Source organism: Tiliqua scincoides, chromosome 14 (genome assembly GCF_035046505.1).
Source record: "Tiliqua scincoides isolate rTilSci1 chromosome 14, rTilSci1.hap2, whole genome shotgun sequence".
In the NCBI taxonomy this organism is placed as follows: domain Eukaryota; kingdom Metazoa; phylum Chordata; class Lepidosauria; order Squamata; family Scincidae; genus Tiliqua; species Tiliqua scincoides.
The window spans coordinates 8,790,461-8,817,066 of NC_089834.1; the positions used below are offsets into that span (position 1 = coordinate 8,790,461).

General features: G+C 46.0%; 1 protein-coding gene across 1 annotated transcript in view; it reads right to left on the minus strand.

Moving 5' to 3' along the window:
- Positions 1-26,606, minus strand: part of PI4KA (phosphatidylinositol 4-kinase alpha) — an 81,109-nt gene that overhangs the window by 15,756 nt on the left and 38,747 nt on the right. Inside the window, exons 20-41 of the mRNA XM_066609565.1 lie at positions 24,937-25,045; positions 23,819-23,955; positions 21,925-22,058; positions 20,726-20,808; positions 19,889-19,959; positions 19,118-19,242; positions 17,710-17,791; positions 16,710-16,793; positions 16,427-16,516; positions 12,488-12,607; positions 12,016-12,108; positions 11,270-11,426; positions 9,206-9,333; positions 8,518-8,676; positions 7,796-7,947; positions 6,933-7,040; positions 5,052-5,179; positions 4,852-4,971; positions 4,112-4,191; positions 3,682-3,875; positions 1,563-1,653; positions 191-358 (exon numbers count right to left, since the gene is read on the minus strand). Of these exons, the coding sequence (XP_066465662.1) occupies positions 191-358; positions 1,563-1,653; positions 3,682-3,875; positions 4,112-4,191; positions 4,852-4,971; positions 5,052-5,179; positions 6,933-7,040; positions 7,796-7,947; positions 8,518-8,676; positions 9,206-9,333; positions 11,270-11,426; positions 12,016-12,108; positions 12,488-12,607; positions 16,427-16,516; positions 16,710-16,793; positions 17,710-17,791; positions 19,118-19,242; positions 19,889-19,959; positions 20,726-20,808; positions 21,925-22,058; positions 23,819-23,955; positions 24,937-25,045 (2,613 nt within the window). The remainder of the gene's footprint in view (positions 1-190; positions 359-1,562; positions 1,654-3,681; positions 3,876-4,111; positions 4,192-4,851; positions 4,972-5,051; positions 5,180-6,932; positions 7,041-7,795; positions 7,948-8,517; positions 8,677-9,205; positions 9,334-11,269; positions 11,427-12,015; positions 12,109-12,487; positions 12,608-16,426; positions 16,517-16,709; positions 16,794-17,709; positions 17,792-19,117; positions 19,243-19,888; positions 19,960-20,725; positions 20,809-21,924; positions 22,059-23,818; positions 23,956-24,936; positions 25,046-26,606) is intronic.

The window sequence follows — 26,606 nt, forward strand, 5'->3', positions numbered from 1 at the left end:
CCGGGGTACAATTTACCCCCTTTACCCCTAAGCCCTGCTGCAAGGCATTCTGGGCCACTACCCCGCTGCCATAGCCAACAAAGTGGGTCACAGGCTAGAAAAGTTTGGGAAGTAATGAGCTAGTAAATACAGGCTAGAACTCAAGGATTTAATGTAGCACTGCCACTAAGAACCTCTTCTGGCTTCTTACCGGAGGGAAAGAACGGAGAACTTTGACTCCATACTGCGCAGTCAAAGGATGAGGTGGGTACATGCTGGAGAAGTACGAAAGACCCGTTGGAGGATCTGTGGGTGTCCAGCAGAGGATGTGGCTCAGCTCAGGAGCATCAGCGTCTATGGTGTGCCATGTAACAAGGTACTGAAAGCAGAGGAGGGGAAGGGAGAAGAAGAATCAGACAGGATCGCTCATGTGTGTCAGGCAGGGAAAGGCGAGTTTTATTAGCCCCATATTGCAGATGTGGAAGACTGAGGTTTACTTATTGAAAATATTTGCATCCTGCCTTTCCCCGTCCCACAAGGGAGAGGCTCAAGATAGCTCACAACAAATCAAAACAGAATAAAAATAAAATCACTTAACAAAAGCAAATGCTGAACAGTATACAGCACCAGAAAAACAGTGTGACTACAAAGAAATAGAACGGAGCATCTGGGCAAGGGAGGAGACCGGCCAACACCAGACATGGGCCAAAGAAGGAGCAGTGGCAGGGAACTGGCATTCCCTGCCTCCTTGCCAGATAACACCTTGCATGCTCTCATTCCTGTTTCTCCTTGGACTGCAGAACACTAGGGAAGCTCACGGTGGCCCCATCACTGGCCAGAGCCTGGCTACAGCCTGAGAGGGTGCCCACCTGACTCCCAAGATGTCACTCCAGCAAGGGGAAGACTGGCTTGATCCTGGCTCCAAGTCCAGAGCATAAAGGGCTGCTAGTTTTGTGCATCAAAGAGGTCAACCCCTAGAAGGATGGGGCGGGGGGTGACACTGGCCAGGCCATGACTGCCTCAGTGAGTGCAGAGAACAATCCCGGAGCATCAGGGGCATCTGGGAGGGCCTGGCCAAACACTACAATGCTAGGCAACTGTACAGTGGGTCATCCTTATTTGATCATCCAGATGCCAAGCCCATGACTCAAGGGCCCTAGAAGACCTCTGGGATGTGAAGGGATGTGGCTTCTGGTCACGTCCGAGAGGATTTTGAGGAGGCCAGGAGGCCATATGCGACCTCCGGAGGACTAGGAGTGGCCTCTAGGTAAATTATTGTGGTGCCATCCTGCCCTCCACGGATTTAATTATTGGCAGATTTTGGTATCTGCAGGGGGTCCTGGAACAGATCTACTGCGGTTACTGAGGGTTCACTATATCTCTAAAAATGACAGTTTAAATTATTTAACTATTCAATGCCAAGAGCCCTGGTGAGTGAGTGAGAGAGTGAGAGAGTGAGAGAGTGAGTGAGTGAGTGAGTGAGTGAGAGAAAGAAAGAAAGAAAGAAAGAAAGAAAGAAAGAAAGAAAGAAAGAAAGAAAGAAAGAAAGAAAGAAAGAAAGAAAGAAAGACACAGCCATTTACCTTGATTGCTTCCGGGACATCGCTCACTGCTCCCGGGTCCAAGCGAACCAGACGGGTTACCTCCATCCCAATGGCTTCTGTGTTTTTAAACCTAGGGGGCAAATTGGGAAGTCCAACACATGACCGAGAACCATGACCTTGTGGCCTCGTCTTACTTGTGGCCATACACAGTGTGAGGGAGTTGCAGTGGCTCTTTGCTTTGGGACCCAACTTGGGAGCCAAGACTGGCATTGGACTGGGCTATAGGCAGGAGGCCTTGGACAGAGGAGGGAGGAGGTCTAGTTCTCACCGAGGTGATAAATCTGCATCTGAGCTATAGTACATCAAGCTGCAGGCGGACACTCTCACATGTTAGAATAATAATACTTAATACTTTAGCACTTTGAATAGCACTTTGAGTGAGCCAAGTGCTGGGCACGTATCATAATGTCATCTTTACAACAATCTTGTAGGTGAGCCAGTATTATTCCCATACTGCAGAAGGGGAAGTTTAAGGAAGACAGTCCCTTCCCAATACAGAAAATTAGCATGTCAGAGAGAAGACTGGATTAGATCCCTTCTTTTTGATAGGCTCATTATCTACAAGGAAGGAAGATCATTCCGTATGGAAAACATTTCATTGCTCCCATCTGTGGTGTGAAGGTGGAACACCATAAATCTGTCATAAATTGACCACCTTAGTGGTGAAACTCATCAGCTGAACTACATGTTGAATGAAACAGAACTCTCTTTTATCAGTCCTGAGACTGGAGGAAGCGGTTTAGATCATCTGTCTAGAGCAGGGGTGCCCAAACCCCGGCCCGGGGGCCACTTGTGGCCCTCGAGGCCTCTCAATGCAGCCCTCAATGTCTCCCTGGGTCCCGTTAGGGAGAAGGGTGGGATAAAAATAAAGTTTTATTATTATTATTATTATTATTATTATTATTATTATTATTAATGAGCCACTGGCCCTCCTGAGATTTGTTGGAGCCCACACTGGCCCGATGCAACTGCTCTCAGCATGACGGCCAACTGTTCGACCTTTCGCATGAGCTGTGGTATGAGGGCTCCCTCCATTGCTTGCTGTTTCACATCTGTGATGCAGCAGTGGCAGCAAAGGAAAGGCAAGCCTTGCTTTGTGCAAGGCCTTTTATAGGCCTTGAGCTATTGTAAGACCTTCATTCATTCATATAAGTTCATCTTTAATATATTCATTTATGTAAACTTATGTAAATTTATTCAAATTTTAAATGTAAATTAATTCTTTTTTCCCCCTGGCCCCCGACACAGTGTCAGAGAGACGATGTGGCCCTCCTGCCAAAAACTTTGGACACCCCTGGTCTAGAGCTACATTGCTGAGCGGTGTTTCTATTTGGTCAAAGGCTGCAGTGGTAGCTCTGAACCTTGGCCGAAATGCCTTGTTTGCCTCAAACTCTGGATTGGCAGGGTCCCGTTTGACACTATAAGTGTCAAGAGCAGGGGTGTCAAACTCGTTTCATACAGCAGGCTGGAGAGCATTCATGATGCCCGCTCAGGGTCAGAAATGATGCCGTTAAGCAAACGATTGTCAGAAATACTTGGTTCTCACGTAGAAACTTATTAGTTGCAAATAGCAGAATAGAAAAATATGCTAAACTTGCTTTCAAGATATGGGAGCCTAATTATCACATGGGCCACACTTTCATCCATGCCACTTCTGCCAAAGCACCACTTTGCAGCTCGGCAGCTGAGAGGTGCTGCTGAGATCACTTTGCTGAGAACGGCACTGCTGAAAGGGTGGCCCATGTGATAATTGGGCTCTCCCAGTGCCTTGGCAGCATCTCCCTCACTCACAACTCTTGGCTGGCCCTTCCCCTGTAATGTTCCTTGGCGTCTGAGACATCCTTCTCTCTCTCCCTCCCAGAGCCTCAGCAGAAGCAGTGCTGCTGGAAGGGTGGTGCTAGGAGAGCACAATCATCACATGGGCTAGATAAAGAGTTTCCATGGGCCATATCCAGCCCACAGGCCTTATGTTTGACACCCCTGCTCAAGAGCATCCCTGCAGTGCAAAAATGTTAGAACCAGACAGGGTAGGAGTAGGGTAGGAGCAGCAAGACAACCACACTGGCAATAGTGATGGAATTAGCTCGGATCTCCTCACCTGGTAGGAAGCTGGACAGCTAGGTGAGGAGAAATACTCCAAGCAAGATTCACATTGTCCTTCCACTGCTTTTCACTGAGGCTGATGTACTTGGACCTCCAATTGGCAACGCTGTTTTCACCAGTCTGATCCAGCTCCAACTCCGGGGAAGAGAGTGGGTTGTACCATGTAATGAGACGTTCAATCTCAGTCGCCTTGGAATGGGGAAAAAAATAGAAAGGATGTTTTCACAGACTAAACACAAAATTATCCCAACTCCTGATGCAAGTCTTGCTCACTTGCACCAGGGTTAAGCCATTTCTGCCCAACGTTGCATATACACAACAGGGATCAAATGTGTACACCTGTAGGCTGGGCAGAAATGGGTTAATAAAGGTATACAAGAAAGCCAAACCAGACCCTGGCTGATCTGGAAGAACAGATAGCCTACCAGCAAAGAGAGCATCAATGTTCTCCGTTTCATGTAGTACTTGTGGAGCTGTGTACCTCTGTTCGTCTTCTTGGACATCCCTAAAAAACCAATGCAGGCTCTTCTCAGTCTTTTCCCTATATAAAGAGTTTCTGCTGCCAGACCACAGGCTATTGGCAGGGAATGAACTGGGGTAGCCTACAGCACTGTTGGCTACCACATCATTAGAGCCAGGATGGCGTAGTGGTTCTGGTGTTGGACCTAGTCCCAGAAGATCCAGGTTCCCACTCAACCACAAAGCTTCCTGGGTGACCTTGGGCCAGACCATTCGCTCTCAGCGTCCCCTACCTCACTGGGTTGTTCTGAAAACAAAAGGAGGGAAGGAACCATGTACACCACCCTGAGCTCCTTGAAGGAAAAGTGGTACAAAAATGTGGAAAATAAACACAAATAAGTTGTCAGACAGGTGGCTGTTCCAGGTTAATATGAGTTGCATATAATTCATAGAACTATATGCAGTTGGTAGACTTGCAGCAACAATTCTAGAATTTCTGTGGTGTGAAAAAATATGAGGTCATTGCAATATTTTGATCACGTTAGTTTAGGAAATGTGTGTGAGGGGGAGAGAGAGAGGCGTTCAGTGATGCACACTGGGTCAAAAATTCCAGGTTTTTTTTCACTTGCGGAGCAAATCAGAGCAATCAACAAAGCTAAGCTAGATGGACCAGTATTCAAATAACACACCTTCATGGGAAACAGACCTGATTTTTTGGAGATGGTGGACATGCCACTTGAGAGTGGGTACGTATTGATCCAACCCTGCGTGGCTTGCTGCCGAGATCCAACGGTGATGTCTAGGTTGCTCCTGGTGTCCTGATTATCTGAAAGCAGAACAGAGCATTCCAGCACTGAACAGAACAAGCAAGCCAAAGCCGTTCCCAATTTCACATTTCAGTCTCACCAGGAGGCACAAGCTGGCTGGCTGTTAGGTATTTCTTGTCGGAGAACATCGCTGTCCAGAACTTGATTAAAATGATGATATCCTCACGTAGCCTCTTCTCCCCTTGGGTGGGACACTTTGGGGCCGAGCTGAAATGGAGAACCAGGGCAATATCGTGATTAGAGTGCCTGACGATAGCCAGGGGGACTTGGTTCAAATGTGAACTAGTCACAAAGCTAGGTCTCCTTTGGTAACTTTGAGGCAGCATTCCTCTTTTCAGTCTAACCTAACTTGTAGGTTTGTTGTGAAGGTAACATTTTTTAGGGAAAGGGAGAACCCACAGACTTGGAGAACAGGCAGGACTTTATTTAAATTAAATCAATACAGTGCATGGACCACAATAGCACCTGCATGCTATCAGTGGTTCCCAAACTGCAGCTACCACAAGTGAATCATGACCCAATTTCTGGTGGTTCTTGGGCCTGCCAACACTGCAACCTAAAATGGATGACAACCTAGAAGTTGCTTCTGGGTCACATGAATGTGTGCCTCCTGTCATTGGCCACGTCATGCTGCTTTCCCCAAATTGTGTGTCATGCCAGCGGGTTGCAACACACAGTTTAGGAAATATGGTGTGATTCAGGGTGCGAATGTGACCTGGAAGCAACTTTTAGGTTGTCCACTATTTTTAGTTGCAGCCTCCTGACCTCGGCAGGCCCTGGATCCACTGCGGACAAAGCAGAGGGTCGCCAAGGTAAGAAGTTTGGGAACCCCTGTATTATACATGTATGCTCCAGAGGCAATGAAGGCATAGCCTTGGGCTAGTATGATTTTATAAACTGCCATCAACACACCTGGTGCTTTAAATCAAATGAGAGGACAGGTCCCTGTCCTGAGGGGATCACAATCTAGACTCTAGATCAGGGGTAAATGCATACTTTTTGGCAGGAGGGCCACATCATCTCTTTGACACCGTGTTGGGGACCGGGAAAAAAAGAGTTAATTTAAATTTCAAATTTGAATAAATTTACATTAGAGATGGGACTTATATGAATAAATGAAGGTTTTGCAGTCGCTCACGGCCTATAAAAGACCTCGCACGAAGTAAGGCCAGCCTTTCCTTGGCTGCCACTACTAGCATCAGAGACGTGAAACAGCAAGCAGTGGAGGGAGCCCTCGTCCCACAGCTCAGGCAAGAGGTCGAACAGTTGGCCGTCATGCTGAGAGCAGTTGTGTCGGTCCAGCACAGGCTCCAGCAAGTCTCCAGAGGGCCAGAACTCATTAGAGACTGGGGGCTCCCAGTGGGCAGGTTGGGAGTCCTCGAGGGCCACAAGTGGCCCCAGAGCCAGGGTTTGGGCACCCCTGCTCTAGATGGACACAATTATTATTAATTATTAACAGTATTTATATACCGCTTTTCAACTAAAAGTTCACAAAGCGGTTTACAGAGAAAAATCAAATAACTAAATGGCTCCCTGTCCCAAAAGGGCTCACAATCTAAAAAGATGCAAATGAATACCAGCAGACAGCCACTAGAATAGACAGTGCTGGGGTGAGGTGGGCCAGTTACTCTCCCCCTGCTAAAAAAAGGAGCACCCACTTGAAAAAGTGCCTCTTACCCAATTAGCAGGGGTTAATTGGACAAGGTGGACAACAGAAGGAAAAGAGGGAAAGGGAGGCTGGGATAAACTGGGAGAAAACATGGGAATGTTTCAATGTGTACTGAAGCTTAACTGCCACTGAAGGGGAAGGAAACTGGGGAAGGAAACTAAACGGACAAGGACTTCATGGAAAAGGCATGGTACGGGGAAATCCCATGCTACAATGCTGGGATTTTATTAGCAGCGTGTTCTAGGTGGATTAAAAACAATCACCAAACAAGGATGAGCAAAAAGGTAATACCTGAAGTAATCAAAAGCAGTCGAATAGATCTTCTCTCTTAAGACATTGCGAATGGTTGCATTTGGAACCACATCGGCATGCAGCAGGGACAGTCCCAAGGTCAAAAGCCTAAAAGTCAAAAAGCAATACTTGCGTAAAAAAAAAATTCAACCTTCTTCATGTCTGAGTATGGACATGTTGAGAGTTATATGCACTAAGAGCATTCCGATTTCAGCCTTTTTTGTCTCCCTACAACAATGGTCCCCAAACCACGCGCTCTGGCACCTGATGGTGCCATGGAGAACTCACAAGGCCACTGCAGAATATCCCTGGAGGCCTCTTATTCCCAGCTCTCCCAGGCGCTGACATCTTGAATTGAGTGAGATCTCGCGAGAATTGCATGAGATTTTGCGCGATCCAAGATCTCTCATCCAAGACAGCTGGGAAGAAGAGGCTGCCATGAAAGATCACAGTAAGTTTGGGAACCATGGCCATACAGTGATGCTATCCTAGTTTGTAGTTCTTTCAACCCATGGCAAGTATTCTCTGAATGGGTGTATATACATTAAATGCTTCCTGATCCTATTTATGGAGGTCACAATTTCTGGCTGCATTTTTTAAAACACACACACACACACACACACACACACACACACACACTTTTGGGATCTGACCTACCTGTTGGAACACCTCCGTCCTAGACTTACATTCTTTTAAAAACAATTGTGCAACACAGGAAATACCTCATTTTCACACCAGCAAAGGGCATACTCATTCTTTGCCATCTAAAAGTAGCACAGGAAGGGCAATCTGCATATTGAGTCTGAAGCAAAATATATTATGCACTCCCTGCCCCCTCCCAAAAAAGAGGGGAAGCCGCTTACTTGAAACGTGGTCCAATCGCTGCCACGTGTCGGTTCATGCTGCCCTTCGCTCCGCCAATGTTCAGGGAAAGGGATCGCTGGAGTAAGCTGGAGAAGATTTCCACCTGGTCGGAGCTGCAGTACTTTGCGATTTCAAATCTCTGCACTAGGAACTAAGTAAAAAACAACAACAACAACAACACACACAGCTCAACAGATCAAGATATTTTCACAAGTTTCTTGCTTCCATTGTCACAATACTGGGCCACTGCCTTCTGCTGAGAGGCGTCTAGTCCAGGGGTTTCCAATTCAGTTCATACAATGGATATAAATAAACAGATTTTCAAGAAATGAGAGAGCCCAGTTATCATCTGGGCTGGCCTTTTAGCAGTGCTGCTTCTACTCAGGCATCAGTTTGCAGCCAAAAGGAGCTGATGGTGGTCTGGAAGGCCCCAATTGTCATGGGGGTCAGACAAAGATCTTCCAGAGATCATATCCAGCCCACGGGTCTATGTTTGACATCCCTGTCTAGACCACGGTAGCAAAGCACAAGTGTCACAGCACAAGTGTTACAAGTGCTTGGGCTAGCAAATAGCCTCAAACCAGAAACTGTGGTTTGGAAGATAATGCCACTAGCTCTGGAAACCACTGCTGTCTTGGCTGTGAGGGGCAAGGAGGAACCACCCCAGGTAACAGACTTCCCTGTTCCCAGAAAGAGAACCTAGTATGTCAAGATTACTTACTTCTATCCAGATGTAATGTGGTGTGACCTCTGGGGGGCACGGCTTGGGCTGACTCTCTTCGGACGCGGCCAATGGATCCGCTTCTTTCTGCTCAGCAGAGAAGAGGCCAAATTTCTGCTCCACTGTCATTTGCCAGGCCCCTGCCATTTCGCGCATGAACTGGGAAAGGAGATATCTGTTTTATTTCCTGGCATCAAATTAACCTCCTTCTAAACAGCAGGGCACACAATGAAATCCACACCCCACTTTGCAATAGACAGCAACTGATGCTTGCCATCACTACAGACAGCATTTTAGGAAAAGGATTGTGGAAGAACACAAAGTGCAATGGTGTTTTGCAACTATTGCTTAGTATCTGCTAAAGCAACGGAAATGGCAAGCAAATCAAGCCCACTGCACATGGCTGAAACATGCACGTGGGCCCTTCAGCTCATTGTAGCTCTGAGATACAACATAAAGGGCTGAACTCATTTAAGTGCCACTGGTACAGAAAGTGCTGTAATAAAAACCCCGTTTCTAGCACAGAATACTTGTGAAAGAATTCATGCGCTAGAAACAAACGCATCAGACTGTTTTGAAGTAGCAGCTCTGCTAAAAGAAGCCTTTATTTAAACAATGCTATTCTTACAATATGATTTCATTCCACTTCTCTCTTGAAGGCAAATCAAAGCCCTTTAATTCCCCTTACCGGCACTTCTATCCCATTCTTCGCAGCAAGCAGCCATTCCCAGCAAGCAAGAGCTGTTTCCATGCCGTGTTCAGTGAACATGCGCAGAGGGCCCCAACACAGGTGATGCAGAAGCTGAGGGTCACAATCTGAAACACAAACGTTTGCGTGTATGAGTCCCACCTCAACCCCCTTGCAAGTAGCATGCATTTTAGATTAAGGACGCAATCCTAACCAATTTTCCAGCACCAAGGTAAGGGCAAAGCAGCTCCAAGATAAGGGAAAGAACATTCCCTGACCTTGAGGAGGCCTCTGTGAATGCTTCCCAACCACAGGATGCAGCACATGCTCAATTGGCACAGCTGTGTCAGTGTGGGGAAGTTGGTTAGGATTTGAGTTGAAAAGTTTCATTTTATCATATAAAGTCCTGCCTTTCCGTCCTGGGGCAGTGTCATGAATATGTACATGTTAGGCCTAGGTTGGCAGTGAAGCCTGAACCAAACTAAGTTAGTAACAGAAAAGCTGCTAGCAGTTCCTAGCTGCAAGAATGTAAGTAAATAAACAAAAAGATTGTTGTCTCTCCTCTGCTGGCCAGAAAGTTCAGATAACAAGAATTACAACCCACTGGAATGTTTAACACCTTAGTAGAGGAGAGGCGCCTGATCAAGCCTGATGGAATGCAGCTACGGATCTCCAGTTGGGAGGGGTAAAGAACTATGAGGGCTAGCAACCAGGCCAACTATAACAAGGTTCTGTCCTCAAAAGTTTCTGATTGGACAGTCTAAATAAGTATGAAGTTACCTCAGCACTATTAGCATAAGAAGTATAATAATGAGTGCCCCAAGGGGTGTGCGTGTTCCTTCTTGGACAGCGTTTTTGGGTGCAACATCCTGCACGCTTGTGAGCTCCAATTGTCCACCATGGGCATCTGGCCTCACAAGGTAGCCTGGAGCTAACAGATCTACAAGAGAAGCTGACTCAGGTGAGAGATAGGGATTAACAGAGATAGCCAGCTAGCTTTATTATTTTATTGCTGATATGTTTCCTAGATGTTTATGCCTCTAGCATTTGCTGCCTTACTGTAACTTTATGTAACCTGATGTACTTAATAAACTAAAATCTGTTTTACTAAGTTGTTTCATTGTCTGTTGGGGACAAAGATTCAGAATCCTGCCTAGCCATTCAGTAAGCTACCAAGTGCTCATTGAGGAGGTCTAGTAACTTGAGGACTGAAGCTTTAACTGGAGAAAGAGCTCAGTGCCTGCAAGGGATAGAGTCAAGCCTAGAGGATCTCAGTGTCCCTGGACTGAGGCACTGGCACATACAGGGTGATGGCAGTACTACAGGACGGGGGGGCCTTGAGGGCTTTAGGGTTTTAGAACCAAGAACTCTGAGCACCCCAAACCCCCCTAAGTTTACGACAGGCAGAAATGTGAGATTTAAGTTTTTTTTAAGTGCACTTATTTTTAAAACATATACCTATCACACAAGCAGTGTCTGAACAAGCAATATATTAAACTCCGACACATTCAACTACCAAAGCAAACATGTAAAAAAATTACTCAGAATTATTAATAGGGAGTAGCTGAGAATTCATAATTTTGCTGACAAGGAAATACATAAACGAGCTGCTTGTCAGGAAAATTTAATCTTACTGTCCGTAATTTAATAACTACAATTTCCTTTAACACAGCTGCTATAGCCCAGATTTGATTTCACAAAAAAACTGAAAAAAGTTTAACCTTGAAGAAATTAGTGAAGACATTTCTCATCCTGTTACCTTTTTCTGTCACTGTGTTCTTAAGCTGTCTTGTGTACAATCTTGATGTTAATTTTGCTTTGCTCTCGCCCTGCTTTGAACTTGAGATGGGAGGATGCATGTGCTGATTTTTGATTGTTTAAATTGTTCTGCTGTTGTTACTAGGCAAGTACAACATCTTTCCAATTACCAGCAGACAGAGCTTCACAGCCACACGTCCAGCTTCTCCCACTTAACAGCAGGTGCGAAGCTGGCTTAAGTTTGTTGTGCAGACTTGACTCAAGTCCAAGTGCAAGAACTAACAGTGGCACCATCTTCTTTCTTACCTCTGATACTTATTAGCAAAGCAGTCAACTTAAACATGGCTTGAGTGTACTGTTCTGGCTGGCTGGGCTCGAGGGCGTCGTTGAGCTGTTTGATCATTAGTTTACTGAGGTCTGATGCACGGCCTGTGGCATTGGAGTAGTGGATCATCCCAGCGACCTGTAAGAGATGTTCCCACAGTCAGTTGCGGTCAAACAGTCCTTTAGAAGTAACTGATATTCTCTTAATGGTCATGGGATTTTTACAGATTGGTTGGCAACCTTCAGTCTTGAAAGACTATGGTATAAGCCTACAGCACCCGGTATTCCCAGGTGGTCTCCCATCCAAGTACTAACCAGGCCTGACCCTGCTTAGCTTCTGAGATCCGACGAGATCAGGCATGTGCATACAAAGCTATTAAAAGCTTTTCAGCACAGCCATACGGTGTGCCCCAACCGCTTCACAGCTTTTGCACAATACTGTTTAACTGAAATTGATTAACATGCTCCCAAAACACCTTAATCATTTAGTAGCCATCTCCTGCCCAGAGAGGGAGGACTTTAAGTACAGATTCATTCTTTCTTCCTTTCTTCCCTTCTTCCTTCCTTTATGATAGATTAAATCTCTCTCTAACATATAGCTGAGTTGCACTTATTTTGCATTGGAAAACATCATACTAGATAGGCAGTCAAGCTCAACTGTACAAAGTTTTGCCATAGGCCTATCCTTTTTGTGAACACTGCTGACCTCCAAAGGCAGCGGCACTCACCTCTCCGGCATAGCGATTGCGCAAGTTCAGGGAAGCCATGAAATTGGAGTAGTCTTTCTTCACGCAGGTGGGTCTTTCAGTTAACTGGGTTGCCTACAACATGACAAAGGATTGCTATTTCGAGGTTTACAACATGGGGGCATGTTAGGTGCCCAGTAAGAACCCGGAAACTGTTGGTAATATTCAACATATGAATATGCAATACATTTACTAGTGTTCTCCTGTCTTCCCACCGAACAGACCCAGTGGTCCACTTGACTTTGTACTGCCAGACTCTGATTGGTCACAGTTCTCCACAATCACAGGTAGGAATTCTTTTTCGTGTAAAGGAAGGGCAATGTCACTGAGCTACAGTCCATCCCAACCCCACAGAAGGTACTGCTTTTTGAAGATATAAGATGGTCTCAAATCAACCAAGCCCAAAGCAAGCTCAGGTCATTCACAACCAAGAAGGGGGCTATGTAACACTTACCCCCAGGGTGGTGTTCTGTCGGTTGTAGCCTGCAAAATGGAGAATGCTTTCTGTGGCCATTGCCAGCCCTGTGTGCTGCGACAAGCCCGACACCCAGTTCTGATGCTTGTTCAAATATTCCTGAAAGGAAGGAGGAAGGAAAGTCGTTTCACAGGAACCCTATTTCAAAACGCTGCACACTGCCATGCTCCACAGATAAAATAATGTGCATCCCACCCTCTCTACCTGACCACTTCAAAGTTCTAGGAACAAAACTAGAGCTTCAATCTTATGGGTACAAGCCCCACTGAACATAGTGGGACTTCTGAGTACACATGATTAGGATTGTGCTGCTGAGGGCTTAGCTTCCTTCAGGTAAGAGAGTATGGGGGAGTTATAGGTGTCTGCAATATTTGCATATATACAAGTACTATGTTATGTTGGCAACCTTCAGTCTCGAAAGACTCTGGTATCGCGCTCTGAATGGTGGTTCTGGAACAGCGTCTAGTGTGGCTGAAAAGGCCAATTCGGGAGTGACAATCCCTTCCACACTTGGAGCAAGTGTAGTCTGTCCCTGGTCTGTCTCCCTCGCTATGGGGCTTCCTTCTTTGCCTCTTTGCCTCAGACTGTTGGCCAAGTGTCTCTTCAAACTGGGAAAGGCCATGCTGCACAGCCTTCAGTATCCATGGGGGATCTGTTACAAAACTACCCACTGGTACTGAATTCCAACTACTTAAGTAGTGGAATTCTGAGGCCATGGGAAGGCCTTAGAGGACCTCCCAGATGCTACCGGAAGTGCCTTCTAGTTGTGTCTGAGAGGTGTTCTGTGACATTCTTCAGAAGGCCTCCAGATGCAACTGGAAGTGCCTTCCAGTTATGCCCGGGAGACCTTCTGAGCCCCTCCAGTTATGGGCTTGGCACCCATGGTTACTCACTGTACACCACAAATGGAGGGAAACAGACACTGGTTAAATTACCAGGCTTGAGCAGCGATGTAATACTGGGGGTGTGCTATCGTCCTCCAGACCAGAAATCTGATGGGGACCTTGAAATGAGGAAACAGATCAGGGAGGTGACAAGGAAGGACAGGGTTGTAATCATGGGGGACTTCAATTATCCTCATATTGACTGGGTCAATTTGTGTTCTGGTCACGATAAGGAAACCGGATTTCTTGACGTGCTAAATGACTGTGGCTTAGATCAGCTAGTCACGGAGCCCACCAGAGGACAGGTGACTGGATTTAATTTTGTGCGGTACGCAGGACCTGGTTAGGGATGTAAACGTTACTGAGCCATTGGGGAACAGTGATCATGCTGCGATCCGTTTTGACGTGCACATTGGGGGAAGAATACCAGGCAAATCTCTAACAAAAACCCTTGACTTCCGACGGGCAGACTTCCCTCAAATGAGGAGGCTGGTTAGAAGGAGGTTGAAAGGGAGGGTAAAAAGAGTCCAATCTCTCCAGAGTGCATGGAGGCTGCTTAAAACAACAGTAATAGAGGCCCAGCAGAGTTGTATACCGCAAAGAAAGAAGGGTTCTACTAAATCCAGGAGAGTGCCCGCATGGCTAACCAGCCAAGTTAGAGAGGCTGTGAAGGGCAAGGAAGCTTCCTTCCGTAAATGGAAGTCTTGCCCTAATGAAGAGAATAAAAAGGAACATAAACTGTGGCAAAAGAAATGTAAGAAGGTGATAGGGGAGGCCAAGCGAGACTATGAGGAACGCATGGCCAGCAACATTAAGGGGAATAATAAAAGCTTCTTCAAATATGTTAGAAGCAGGAAACCCGCCAGAGAAGCGGTTGGCCCTCTGGATGGTGAGGGAGGGAAAGGGGAGATAAAAGGAGACTTAGAGATGGCAGAGAAATTAAATGAGTTCTTTGCATCTGTCTTCACGGCAGAAGACCTCGGGCAGATACCGCTGCCCGAACGGCCCCTCCTAACCGAGGAGTTAAGTCAGATAGAGGTTAAAAGAGAAGATGTTTCAGACCTCATTGATAAATTAAAGATCAATAAGTCACCGGGCCCTGATGGCATACACCCAAGGGTTATTAAGGAATTGAAGAATGAAGTTGCAGATCTCTTGACTAAGGTATGCAACTTGTCCCTCAAAACAGCCATGGTGCCAGAAGATTGGAGGATAGCAAATGTCACGCCTATTTTTAAAAAGGGAAAGAGGGGGGACCCGGGAAACTATAGGCCGGTCAGCCTAACATCTATACCGGGTAAGATGGTGGAATGCCTCATCAAAGATAGGATCTCAAAACACATAGACGAACAGGCCTTGCTGAGGGAGAGTCAGCATGGCTTCTGTAAGGGTAAGTCTTGCCTCACGAACCTTATAGAATTCTTTGAAAAGGTCAACAGGCATGTGGATGCGGGAGAACCCGTGGACATTATATATCTGGACTTTCAGAAGGCGTTTGACACGGTCCCTCACCAAAGGCTACTGAAAAAACTCCACAGTCAGGGAATTAGAGGACAGGTCCTCTCGTGGATTGAGAACTGGTTGGAGGCCAGGAAGCAGAGAGTGGGTGTCAATGGGCAATTTTCACAATGGAGAGAGGTGAAAAGCGGTGTGCCCCAAGGATCTGTCCTGGGACCGGTGCTTTTCAACCTCTTCATAAATGACCTGGAGACAGGGTTGAGCAGTGAAGTGGCTAAGTTTGCAGACGACACCAAACTTTTCCGAGTGGTAAAGACCAGAAGTGATTGTGAGGAGCTCCAGAAGGATCTCTCCAGACTGGCAGAATGGGCAGCAAAATGGCAGATGCGCTTCAATGTCAGTAAGTGTAAAGTCATGCACATTGGGGCAAAAAATCAAAACTTTAGATATAGGCTGATGGGTTCTGAGCTGTCTGTGACAGATCAGGAGAGAGATCTTGGGGTGGTGGTGGACAGGTCGATGAAAGTGTCGACCCAATGTGCGGCGGCAGTGAAGAAGGCCAATTCTATGCTTGGGATCATTAGGAAGGGTATTGAGAACAAAACGGTTAGTATTATAATGCCGTTGTACAAATCGATGGTAAGGCCACACCTGGAGTATTGTGTCCAGTTCTGGTCGCCGCATCTCAAAAAAGACATAGTGGAAATGGAAAAGGTGCAAAAGAGAGCGACTAAGATGATTACGGGGCTGGGGCACCTTCCTTATGAGGAAAGGCTACGGCGTTTGGGCCTCTTCAGCCTAGAAAAGAGACGCTTGAGGGGGGACATGATTGAGACATACAAAATTATGCAGGGGATGGACAGAGTGGATAGGGAGATGCTCTTTACACTCTCACATAATACCAGAACCAGGGGACATCCACTAAAATTGAGTGTTGGGCGGGTTAGGACAGACAAAAGAAAATATTTCTTTACTCAGCGCGTGGTCGGTCTGTGGAACTCCTTGCCACAGGATGTGGTGCTGGCGTCTAGCCTAGACGCCTTTAAAAGGGGATTGGACGAGTTTCTGGAGGAAAAATCCATTATGGGGTACAAGCCATGATGTGTATGCGCAACCTCCTGATTATAGGAATGGGTTAAGTCAGAATGCCAGATGTAGGGGAGGGCACCAGGATGAGGTCTCTTGTTATCTGGTGTGCTCCCTGGGGCATTTGGTGGGCCGCTGTGAGATACAGGAAGCTGGACTAGATGGGCCTATGGCCTGATCCAGTGGGGCTGTTCTTATGTTCTTATGTTCTTATGACACTGCTATTGCACACAGAAGATCCTTCCAGAGAGCAATGTGGGGTGTGAGCAATCCTCTCTCCCTGTAACAAGGCTACACTCCCACTTTCAGCTCACCGCTAGGCAGGAACAGACATTTATGGTGTTATGGTATGGCAATGTGATATTCAGATAACTTGTCCCTTTCAGCTGTAAACATTACCCTTTCTCCCTCTGGCCACAACTAAAGCTCTTTGTTCTCCCTTCCTTTGACTACCACAACACTAATACATTCTGCAACTTGTAGAACTGACCTGCAGGTGAGACTTGGTGACGGAAGGAGCCCATTTCATGGCTTCTTGCAGAATCATTCCGCAACGTGCCGCAAAATCCTTTACTATACTCTGGAAAGAGACATAAAAAACAGCCAGCAAGCGATCAATCGCCATCCTTAATAATAAAATATAACACAGCAAACTTTGAGCTGGATCAAACACACACGCATAAAACCCAAGCTATAACCATGCCCAGAAGCCACAACAAGGACCCAAAACAACATGGTCAATTCATGTCTGATCCAGTGTGTGGAGCATTTACCTCCCTTGCTTCATATGTATCGGGAACGGTGATCCTATATGGGGCGTCTGGAATGTCATAATATGGTTGGTCCTTGTGAATATCCTAAAACAGAAAGTCACCATTTTACTGAGAACACAAGCTGGTTTCAAACATTCATACACCAGCAGCTGATCGTTGCTCCCTATCATATCCAGTCAGACTTTGACAACTTATAAAAATAAACCATGGCACAGTATGCTGGTTTTTTTAAACATAAAACAAGCATAATAAAAATAAAATTAAGACTGTAAAAGCGTTGGAAGTCAGTAATTTCACATTCAACTAGAAAAAGAGATGAGACACACACACACACACACAAACACACACACACACACACACACACACACACACACACACACACACACACACACACACACGAAACTCACTCCCAAATTCTCAGACAGAGAAATACAAGAACCTATAACCCATATAATTTTTAGTAGAGGCAGTGAGAAGAGATGCCATCAATACCTCTACCAACTGGCTCCTTTTTAAGCTGAACTAGGCCCTTCCTTGCTCACAGAGAAACACCACTGTTAAGAGTAAGAGAATGAACCAAAGGCATAATAAAACAACCAGCAATACCAATAGCAAGAACTATATAGACCAGCAATTTTCACAACCAGTGTGCCGTGGCACATTGATGTACTACGAAATGTCCACAAGTGTGCTTTGGGAGTTTGGAGCACAGCGGTTGAAAACTGCTGAAAAAGTCTTCTGGGTTCTGTGGCTGTTTCTGGGGCAACTGTCTGTAGTAACAAATTGTCTGCCCTTCTTCCTCCACTGGTTCCTTAAAGATAGGCAATTCATTACTACAGACAGTTGCCCCAGAAACAGAGCCGTAGAACCAGGAAGAGTCTCCTGGAAGTGACATCACAAGAGGAGAAGACCATAGAGAAGAACTGTAGAGGTCGGGGAGAAGAAATTGCTGACCTAGATGAATGCTGTATTAATGAAGGTTAACTGTAAGAGCACTTACGGCGCTTAGCGACAGCGAGAGAGTCTGGAGGATATCTAACATGGTCTTCAGCACAGTTCCACTCCACAGCAAATGAGGAAACCTTTGAGAAAAACAAACACACAAGGCCAGTGTGTGTATTACAGGACTGCAGCTGGCAAACAGTGAGTCTCAATTTATAAATATGCTGCATTAAAAATGTATTTTTTAAAACAGCAGCCTTGATGGCTGGTGGGCCAACATAACACATAGACAAATAAGCAAAGGATCAAACAGTTTTTCTAGGGCTGAAACCCCGTTCAAGAGATGTTACTCATGTAACTGATTAAATTTGACTATAACTGATTATATTTGCAGATTAACATAAAGGGGAAAGCACCCTTTCTTTAATTTGCACACAACAAAGCAAAAAAAGAGGATCTCACTCCTCTTGCAAAATGAGACTGAGAGGTTAGAGACATTCTAGACTACACCATTTTCTTCTACTGCTCTGTTCTGCTCTGATCTGTGGGGTAGTAGGGGTGAGGAAGAGGAGGAGCTACAGAGGTGGACAGAGGCAGGGCAATTCTACCCATCGGTCTTCTGAACCAGCCAGAGCTCAGTCTGTCTCACTGCCAAAACAACCCCAACGCGAAAGAGGTGCAATCTGCTCATCAACACAACATGAGCAGTGAGGCCTATGCATGGTCTTGCCAAGAAAGAAGGAAAAGACGGGCTTCTCAGTCTCTCAAATGGGCTACTGCAGCCATATGAGGCTGCACCAGGTACTTTGGCAATGCTTATACAGGCTGGGTATCCAGAAGTGTCCTAGATTTCAGAATTTTCTGAACTTTAGAATAACTGCATAAACGATAATGAGATATCTGTATCGGGGGGGGGGGGGCAACCTGCTTCTTTCAGGCAAAGAATGAACCTGCAGTTGGTGTGGTCTATAATGTGCTGTCTGGTGTGGGTGAGACCACCAGCTCACCCCTTCCGGCCACCTCATCAGCCCCTGCAAGGACCAATGAGACATGTGCTCAGCTCTACACGGCCTTCTGCGTCACCCAGCTACCTTGCTGTGTAGAGCCCCAGCATGCATTACATTATGATGGCTGGCACAAAACAGTAAAAAAAAGGTTTTTTTTGTGTGTTTTTTTTTAAGTCCAAGCGCCTAAAAACTTCCAGATTTCAGAGCATTCAGCCTGTAGCTCTGTTAAACACTACTTTGCTAGGGAGGAGATGAGAGCAGAGTTTACAGTAGCACAGGAAAAGAAAGTATTGCCTTCCCATAAGAAATGCTGCCCTTTCAGAGGTAATTGCATTCTCTGAAACACCACATCCTAGCAAATGTTTGAGCCCCACATATTCTCAAGCTCAGCCCTCATTCAGTTCTCCCTACCTACGTTAAACAGGCATCATCAGATCATGGACAATATCAAATACTCACTTATCTACAAGACCCGATAAGTATTTATCTGCAACCCGCCGGATCCTCTTATGAATGTGGTTAAAATTCACCAGCAAGAACTGAGCGTGTCTTTCCAGTTCCTCTTCATTCTCCTTCGTTTTGGGCTAAATGCGTCAAACAGAACCACAGTAAGTCACCTGTAAACATATACGTATTTATATCTATAATGCAAGATACCGACGATGCAGTTTGTCGAGTCCTAATAATTTAAGCAACACTCGTGCCTCAAACTGCTCTTGTTAATGGCATGGTCAATTCTCTAGTGCAGTGGTTCCCAAACATTTTAACTTTGGAACCCACCTAAGGAAAATTTCACTTTACCAGCCACTCAAGCCTCGGTGGCTATAATGGTGATTGGGCAGCAGTGCTCCCCCCCCAAAGGAGAAGGTTGTTGAAGCCTTGATGCACATAGCCTAATTTGCGCTGTCAGTTTCACGACATACCAAAACTTGGGTTGTGACCCTCTGGTGGCTCCTGGACCCATAGTTTGAGAACCGCTGCTCTAGTGACTCACCTGTGATGTTTTATACCTTGAGCTGCTCCTACCCTCACTTAAGGCATTTTATGCTCCTTTGCAATTAAACCAATTCTGCAAAATGCCTCCTGAATGAATGAATGAATGAATGAATGAATGAATGGAGCCCTGTATGAATGATTGAGAGATAGTGACTGGCCCAAGGGTTTGGTTGTCCAAAGTGTAAGCTCACCGTCCCTGTACACTTATTGTGTTTCCATCCTTGGGTCACTTACTTTGTCGGCCATCATGCTGAGGAAAGCTTCAAACACCTTATCTGCAACAGCGATCACGCACTGCATCATACCTTAAAAGAGAAAATAGTCAAGCATTTAACATTTCTGCCCAGCCCACAGGTGTACACATTTGATCCTTGTTGCATAAATTCAGTGCTGGGCAAAACTGGTTTAAGAAAAAGAAATATAAGGGCACAATCCTAACCCCTTATGTCAGTGCTTTCCAGCACTGACATAAGGGCAATGCAGCTCTGAGGTAAGGGAACAAATATTCCGTCACTTTGAGGAGGCCTCCGTGAGTGACACCCAACTACAGGATGCAGCACACAGTCCATTGGCACCGCTATGCCAGTGCTGGAAAGCACTGACATAAGGGGTTAGGATTGCGCCCTAAGTCATAATTTGTTTTAGTCACCTCTTCCTGAAATGTCAATTATATTCCTTTCTTGGCCTCATTAAATGGGAAATTTCCATCTTTCAGACCTCCATCCTAACACACATTCTCCCAGATTTCAATCCTACTGATTTCTTTTCAACTGCTATCACCTAAGATGGTTCAGGATCACAGGCAGCTTAGTCATGGCATTTTCACATACGCAAGACAAGAGTCAGTCCCATTTCCAAATTTTGGGTCTCAGAGATTTGGTCCAGTGATGATTAATCTCTTATTTGAAGATACAGGCACAATTACAGGCACCCAAAAGTTTCAATTAAGGGACAATATCTAGCAATTAAGCAAAAGAAAAGCCTATGAAAGGAAGTTAGTGCATGGGTTCTATTATAGCCAGGTGCAAGCCTGTCTCTCTCTTAAGTAAAATAAAATCAATACAGTCTTACCTGATTTGTCTTTTTGAATAGCTTTATCCTCAAAATAATAGAACATGACTTGAAAGCGATCAGGGTCCGTTGATCGTAATACCCTACAGGAGAGCAGTTAACAGTAATGCATCTTGCACAGAGGTAAGCATTCACAGAACATAACTACAGTGGACCTGCCATATCTGCAGGCTCCACATCCACCAATTTAAATCAACTGTGAATTGAAAATGTATTTTCGCAAACTTCATGTACCCTGCTGTAGCCTTTTTCACTCGCACCCTGCCATTTCACAGCATTTGCTTCACACCCACCCATTTATACTAGTTTAGGCAATTTAGGTATGTTTTCGGCAATCTATGCAAGTTCATGCAATGTGCACAACTTGTGCAAATGTATGCAATTTGTGCAAATTTACGCAAATGTATGCATGTGCAAATTTATGCAAATTCATGCCATTTTATCAGTGTGACATTTGCAGACCTTAACATCTGTGGATTTTGGCATCCATGTAAGGTTCCAAAACCAACCCTACACAGATACAGAGGGCCCACCTTACTAGGAACATACATCCCTTTTACATCCCTTTCTGTTTACATCATGTGAGGGGAGGAATGCAAGAAGTAGTCAGCCAGAACATTAGAGGAGGACAACTATGAGAATACTAACAGGAAGCAGGATGCCTCCTGTTTCCTCTTAGTGCTCTGGCTGTCTCATGCCTCTAGCGCAGTGGTTCTCAAACTCACTCGGAGTTTGAGCCTGAAGGTAAGTCTTTGCAGGGGCAGTGACACAATCCTCAGGATCGTGCTGCTGCAAGGAAAAGCTAGGGCTTTTTTTCAACATAACTTAACTGCCGTTGGGGTCCAGGGGGTGCAGAGAGCCCCACAGAGCTTGTGATTGCGACCCACTTCCAGATTGCGATCGCAAAAGTAAGTAAGTCAATCTTTTTTTTTTACTTTCTACAAGCTGCAGGGAGTCCTGCAGAGGGATCGGTGACCTACCAATTTGAGAACCACTGCTCTAGAGTTCTGACTGACTGCTTCTTGAGTTCTGTAACAGGAAGGACTGAAAATAAAGAGCACTGCAAAGGAAGACAGGTAAGTAATGAGTGTGGAAGGGAGGAGAACCATGGGTGAGTAAAACCACAGATATGAGATCCACTGATATGGGGGAATGCCTGTATAATACTGTGAAGGCTTGAGCAGTAATAAAACACTCACCTCATACATTCTAGGCGGTACACAGACAGTAGGTAGGTGGACATGGCAAAGTCCAGTTTATTGATCAGGGCAGACACTTCTGGGGGAGGGTCCAGGAGATTGATGATGGTACTCCGTAACTCGCTCAGCTCAGCCTAAAGGCACATCAATTAATTCAGGCACTGGGAGCAACACCAAACTCAGAGGAATGTCTTTTGGCACCTCGCAGGTGATCAAGTTACTTCACCTGCAGGGCACTTTCAAAAAGCTATTAAACATGCATTCTATGCAAAGTGGAATTTAACAAGAGTTGCATAAAATCCTATCGCAGCTCACAAAGAGGCACGTTTCAAAGTGTACCCTGGGGGAAAGACAAATTGTCAAGTGTCTGGCTGATGAGCAGCAAGTGATTAAACTTGCAGCCTTGCCAAATAATTAAAAATAATTAAATTCCCCATACGAATCTGTCCACCCAGCATGCTCAACATCAGAGGTGGGGGGAGATGACACAATAGGGCCCTTGCTGATCCAGGCTTTGAAATACCTTTCCCTGGAGGCGGTAGTGTAGCTAGGAGGGGGGCAGCATGGCAAATACTGCAGATGCCACAATGCGCTGTGCAAGTTCCCCACTCATCATCGGAGCCAATGCTGCCCCGAATGGCTCCAACAGCGAGTGGGAGGGGTCGCTTACACGGCACGTTGCAGCACCTGCAATACTTACCGGCCCGCCCACCCCCCCGGCTATGCTACTGCCTAGAAGCTCACTTGGTCCTTCACTTGTGATTCTTAACCAAGCTAGTGAAGTCAATCTTGTTTAAGCAAGCAATTCAGCTAAATTAATTAATGCCCTTCCAAATACCTGTTGGTCTTCTCCCCACTCCTCAGTTCAGCTGGTTTTTGGTTTTCCCTACTCCTTTTGGTTCAGCTGGTTCTTTTGGGTTTTGGATTATGATTTTGTTTATCGTGGTATTTTCAATAATTCTATTTTATTTTTTTAATTGATGCATGCCTCTTTGGGGGCAGAGAGAAAGAACACAAATTGCCAGATAAGTTTAGATTAAAAAGAGATTTTTTTAAAAATTAATGGAGAGGGAGATGGAGAGATAGGTGTCTTTTAAAATAATTGTCCTGTAAAGCTCTGTCACTGCAATCTAGACTTACGCCTGAGCAGGTGTGAGTCCCTTGTGCTGGCTCCTATGTGTTACTAACGTGCCATAAAGCATGTTTGCTGCTACTTGGGAGCAGGCTAGGCCAGCGTGAGGAGATGCACAGGCCTAGAAACAGACCCAGACCTGCACCAGGACAGGGTAAGTTTGTGACAGCCTGGGCAGGCCAGTGCAGGGGGTAGAAGAGGGTGGCAGGAGGGTGTAATGGAGATGAAGAGGTGGCAACTTTGGCAGGGGGTAGGGTGGATCAGGAGGCAGATCGGTACCAGGAGGGGGTTGAGACTAGCTGTGGGAGTGCAGGCTGGATCCTAACATCCCATCCCTGCCCAACCAGAGTTGCACAGGCCGCTCAAATCTGTGACCTCAAAATCATGGGCACAGATCCGAGTAACCCCATAGGGCTGGCTGGTGTGCAACATGGGTAAGGGGAATAAAATCTCCTTACACTGAGTTGCGCCCCAGTCCACTCCTACAATGCACTGGATTCAGCACAAGTTAGGATTGTTCCCTGAGGCCCAAATCCTAACCAACTTTCCAGCACCGACATAGCTGGGCATGTGGTGCATCCTGTAGACCTCAAAACACAGCACTTTACTTTCCCTACCTCTTTACTTGGCGCCCCCGGTATTTGCAGATAACCGAAATTGCAGCTGCTGGATCTGCAGATACACTTATATTCTCTTACCGGAGTTTCCCAAGTATATTCTATACACTGTGCTTAAAAAGGAGCAGAAGAAAAAGGAACTTACAGCAGTCACAGTGTCATTTTTCATGGCAGAGTTGTACTGAAGAACAGAACGAAGAGGCTCTTTGCTAGGGAAGGTCAGCAACGGTGACTTGGTTGCAATCTCACAAACGCCCTCATACCACTCTTCCGGCCAAAGACCTGAGAGTGACATTTGGAGACGAAAGAAAAACACTGCTTTGGTCTGAGTGACATGTCCAGCGTGCTTCTGTTTTACAAGAAGATTACGTTCGTAAAGGATACACCACCTTAGTAAAAAGGTCACTTCAAATTAGTTTCATTCCCATTTTTCTGTGTTTAAATATACTCCAGCAAAAAAATTAAGACTTGATTCAAATGTGATGGCAGACAGAGGTTTGGCATCATGTCAAACCCTGGAGTTCAGTCAAACTTGTCCCGTCCCCCATCCACGGACTCTGTTTCAGCAGTTTTAGGTATCCGCAGTTCACAAATCAACCCTGTCATGCTCATCTCATCTTTGTTTCATTTGCACCCTCCAAACTACTTGGATAGATCTTCATGATCTTGTTCAATCTTAGAAGCTAAGCAGCATCAGGCCTGGTTATTACTTGGATGGGAGACCACCTGGGAATACCAGGTGCTGTAGGCTTATACCATAGTCTTTCGAGACTGAAGGTTGCCAACCAACCCTCCAAACAGATTCCTCTTCATGCCTGCTTGTTAGCACTTGCCCTAACAAGCAAGGGGGAAGAGGAAGTAATTTGGGGGGCTTGCGCAGAGCAACAGTAAGTCTAGTGTTCACTGCTATGTGCTATTCCAGGAATCCGCAGTAGCAGCAGGAATGAATCCCCTGTGGATTAAGGGGGGTGACTGTATCTACACTCCAGTGTGGCTGATGCACAGGAAGAGAGTGCTACAAGCCAATGGATCCCTTCACAGGAGTAACAGCCACCTGTGTACCACCACCACCCAACCCCCATCTCTCTTGATTTTTTATTTATCGTGTGGCATATAACACATGGACACACCTGGTAACCCTTCTAAAACTGTAGCACTGGGAGTCTATTTGGCCTTTTCATTCCTGCCTCTATAACTTGTGGTCCCTGAACTTAAAAAGTTCTTCATTTCCAAATTAAAGACAGGACGGAGACTTCGGACTACCTGAGCCCTCCACAGCAAATCCCATGAGCACTGAATACAGCCAGAAATCCCGGAAAAGCTTCTGCAGCCTGGGTTTCGCTTCCTTGATTGGGGGCAGGCGTCTTGTAAGCTAGGGGGCAAGCACAAACACAGGAAAAATAAAGCCGAATGCCCATTAAATAAATTGGTCAGCATAAATGCAGTAAAAAGTGGATATTCTGCTACTTAAGATTGGCACTTCCTGAACCTAAAGGTGAACAGTTAAGTTTAATAAAATCCACACAGTATTAAATTTACATTACTTTGCCATCCAGCATGTGGATCCAGCAGCAGAGGGTACCTTCCTCTGCCATGAACTCAGAGGTGTAACTAGGCCAGGGCCTGAGGGGCACATGCGCCAAGGGGGGTGCTTCACTGCCCCTCAGGGTCTGCCATAATTATGGAGCTGGTGCTGGGGGCTTCATTCTCCCCGTTCCTTCTCCTTCAATGGGAGCCTCCACAGGAAAAGGAACAGGAGCATGAAGCTGTTGCATTCCCTCCTCTAGGGAGAACCCAGAAGTGACATCACAGCAGGACTGCCCTTGGTGCTGGGACAGAGCGTAACACATCTGGATGAACTGTCTGAAGCCAGGGACAATGCACTATTTCTTGGGTTCAGTTGTTTGTCTGCAAAATGGGAGTAATATTAACCTACTTCCAAACAGAATTCCTTCTAAGGCAGTGGTCTCCACTGCACTCCCCAAAAATTCCTCCCCATCCCATGCCACTTTTCCACCATGCCACTTTTCCACCATGCCACTGCTTTGTTTTCCACTTGATCTGGGCCCAGGTATGCTCTGGGCAGCCGTGTCCATTGCCCAACATCCCAGCAGGCTTTGCAGCGGGATGTCCGGGCAGACGCGACTGCTCAGAGCGTCCTTGTGCCTGGATTGAGTGGAAAATGAAGTGGCAACACATTGGAACAATAAGCGCTGCTCAAAGGGGAGGGAGGGCTCTCACCAAACGCTGGATCTGGCCCGCAGGCCACAGTTTGGCAAGAACCGCTCCAAGGTGTGTGGCCTTGCACCTCTCACCATGTGACTCAGAGCTCACTTGACCTGGAAACCAGCAAAGACATCTTCCACCAGAAGACACCATTGCGTCGCAATGCAGCATGTTTTCATAAAAAGATTAAACCAGGGGTGCCCAAACCCCAGCCCTGGGGCCACATGCAGCCCTTGAGGCCTCTCAATGCGGCCTTCAGGGAACCCCCAGTCTCCAATGAGCCTCTGGCTCTCTGGAGATTTGTTGGAGCCCACACTGGCCTGATGCAACTGCTGTCAGAGTGAGGGTGACTGCTTGACCTCTCGTGTGAGCTGTGGAATGAGGGCTCCCTCCACTGCTTGCTGCTTCACGCCTGTGATGCAGTAGTGGCAGCAAAGGAAAGGCCAGCCTTGCTTTGTGCAAGGCCTTTTATAGGCCTTGAGCTATTGCAAGACCTTCATTCATTCATATAAGTTCATCTTTAATATATTCATTTATGTAAACTTATTCACATTTTAAGTGTAAATTAATCCTTTTTTCCCCCGGCCCTCGACACAGTGTCAGAGAGATGATGTGACCCTCCTGCCAAAAACTTTGGACACCCTTGGATTAAACCAACGCTATAAAGATAACAAGAAAAAGGCAATTTTTTCAAAAGTTACATGACT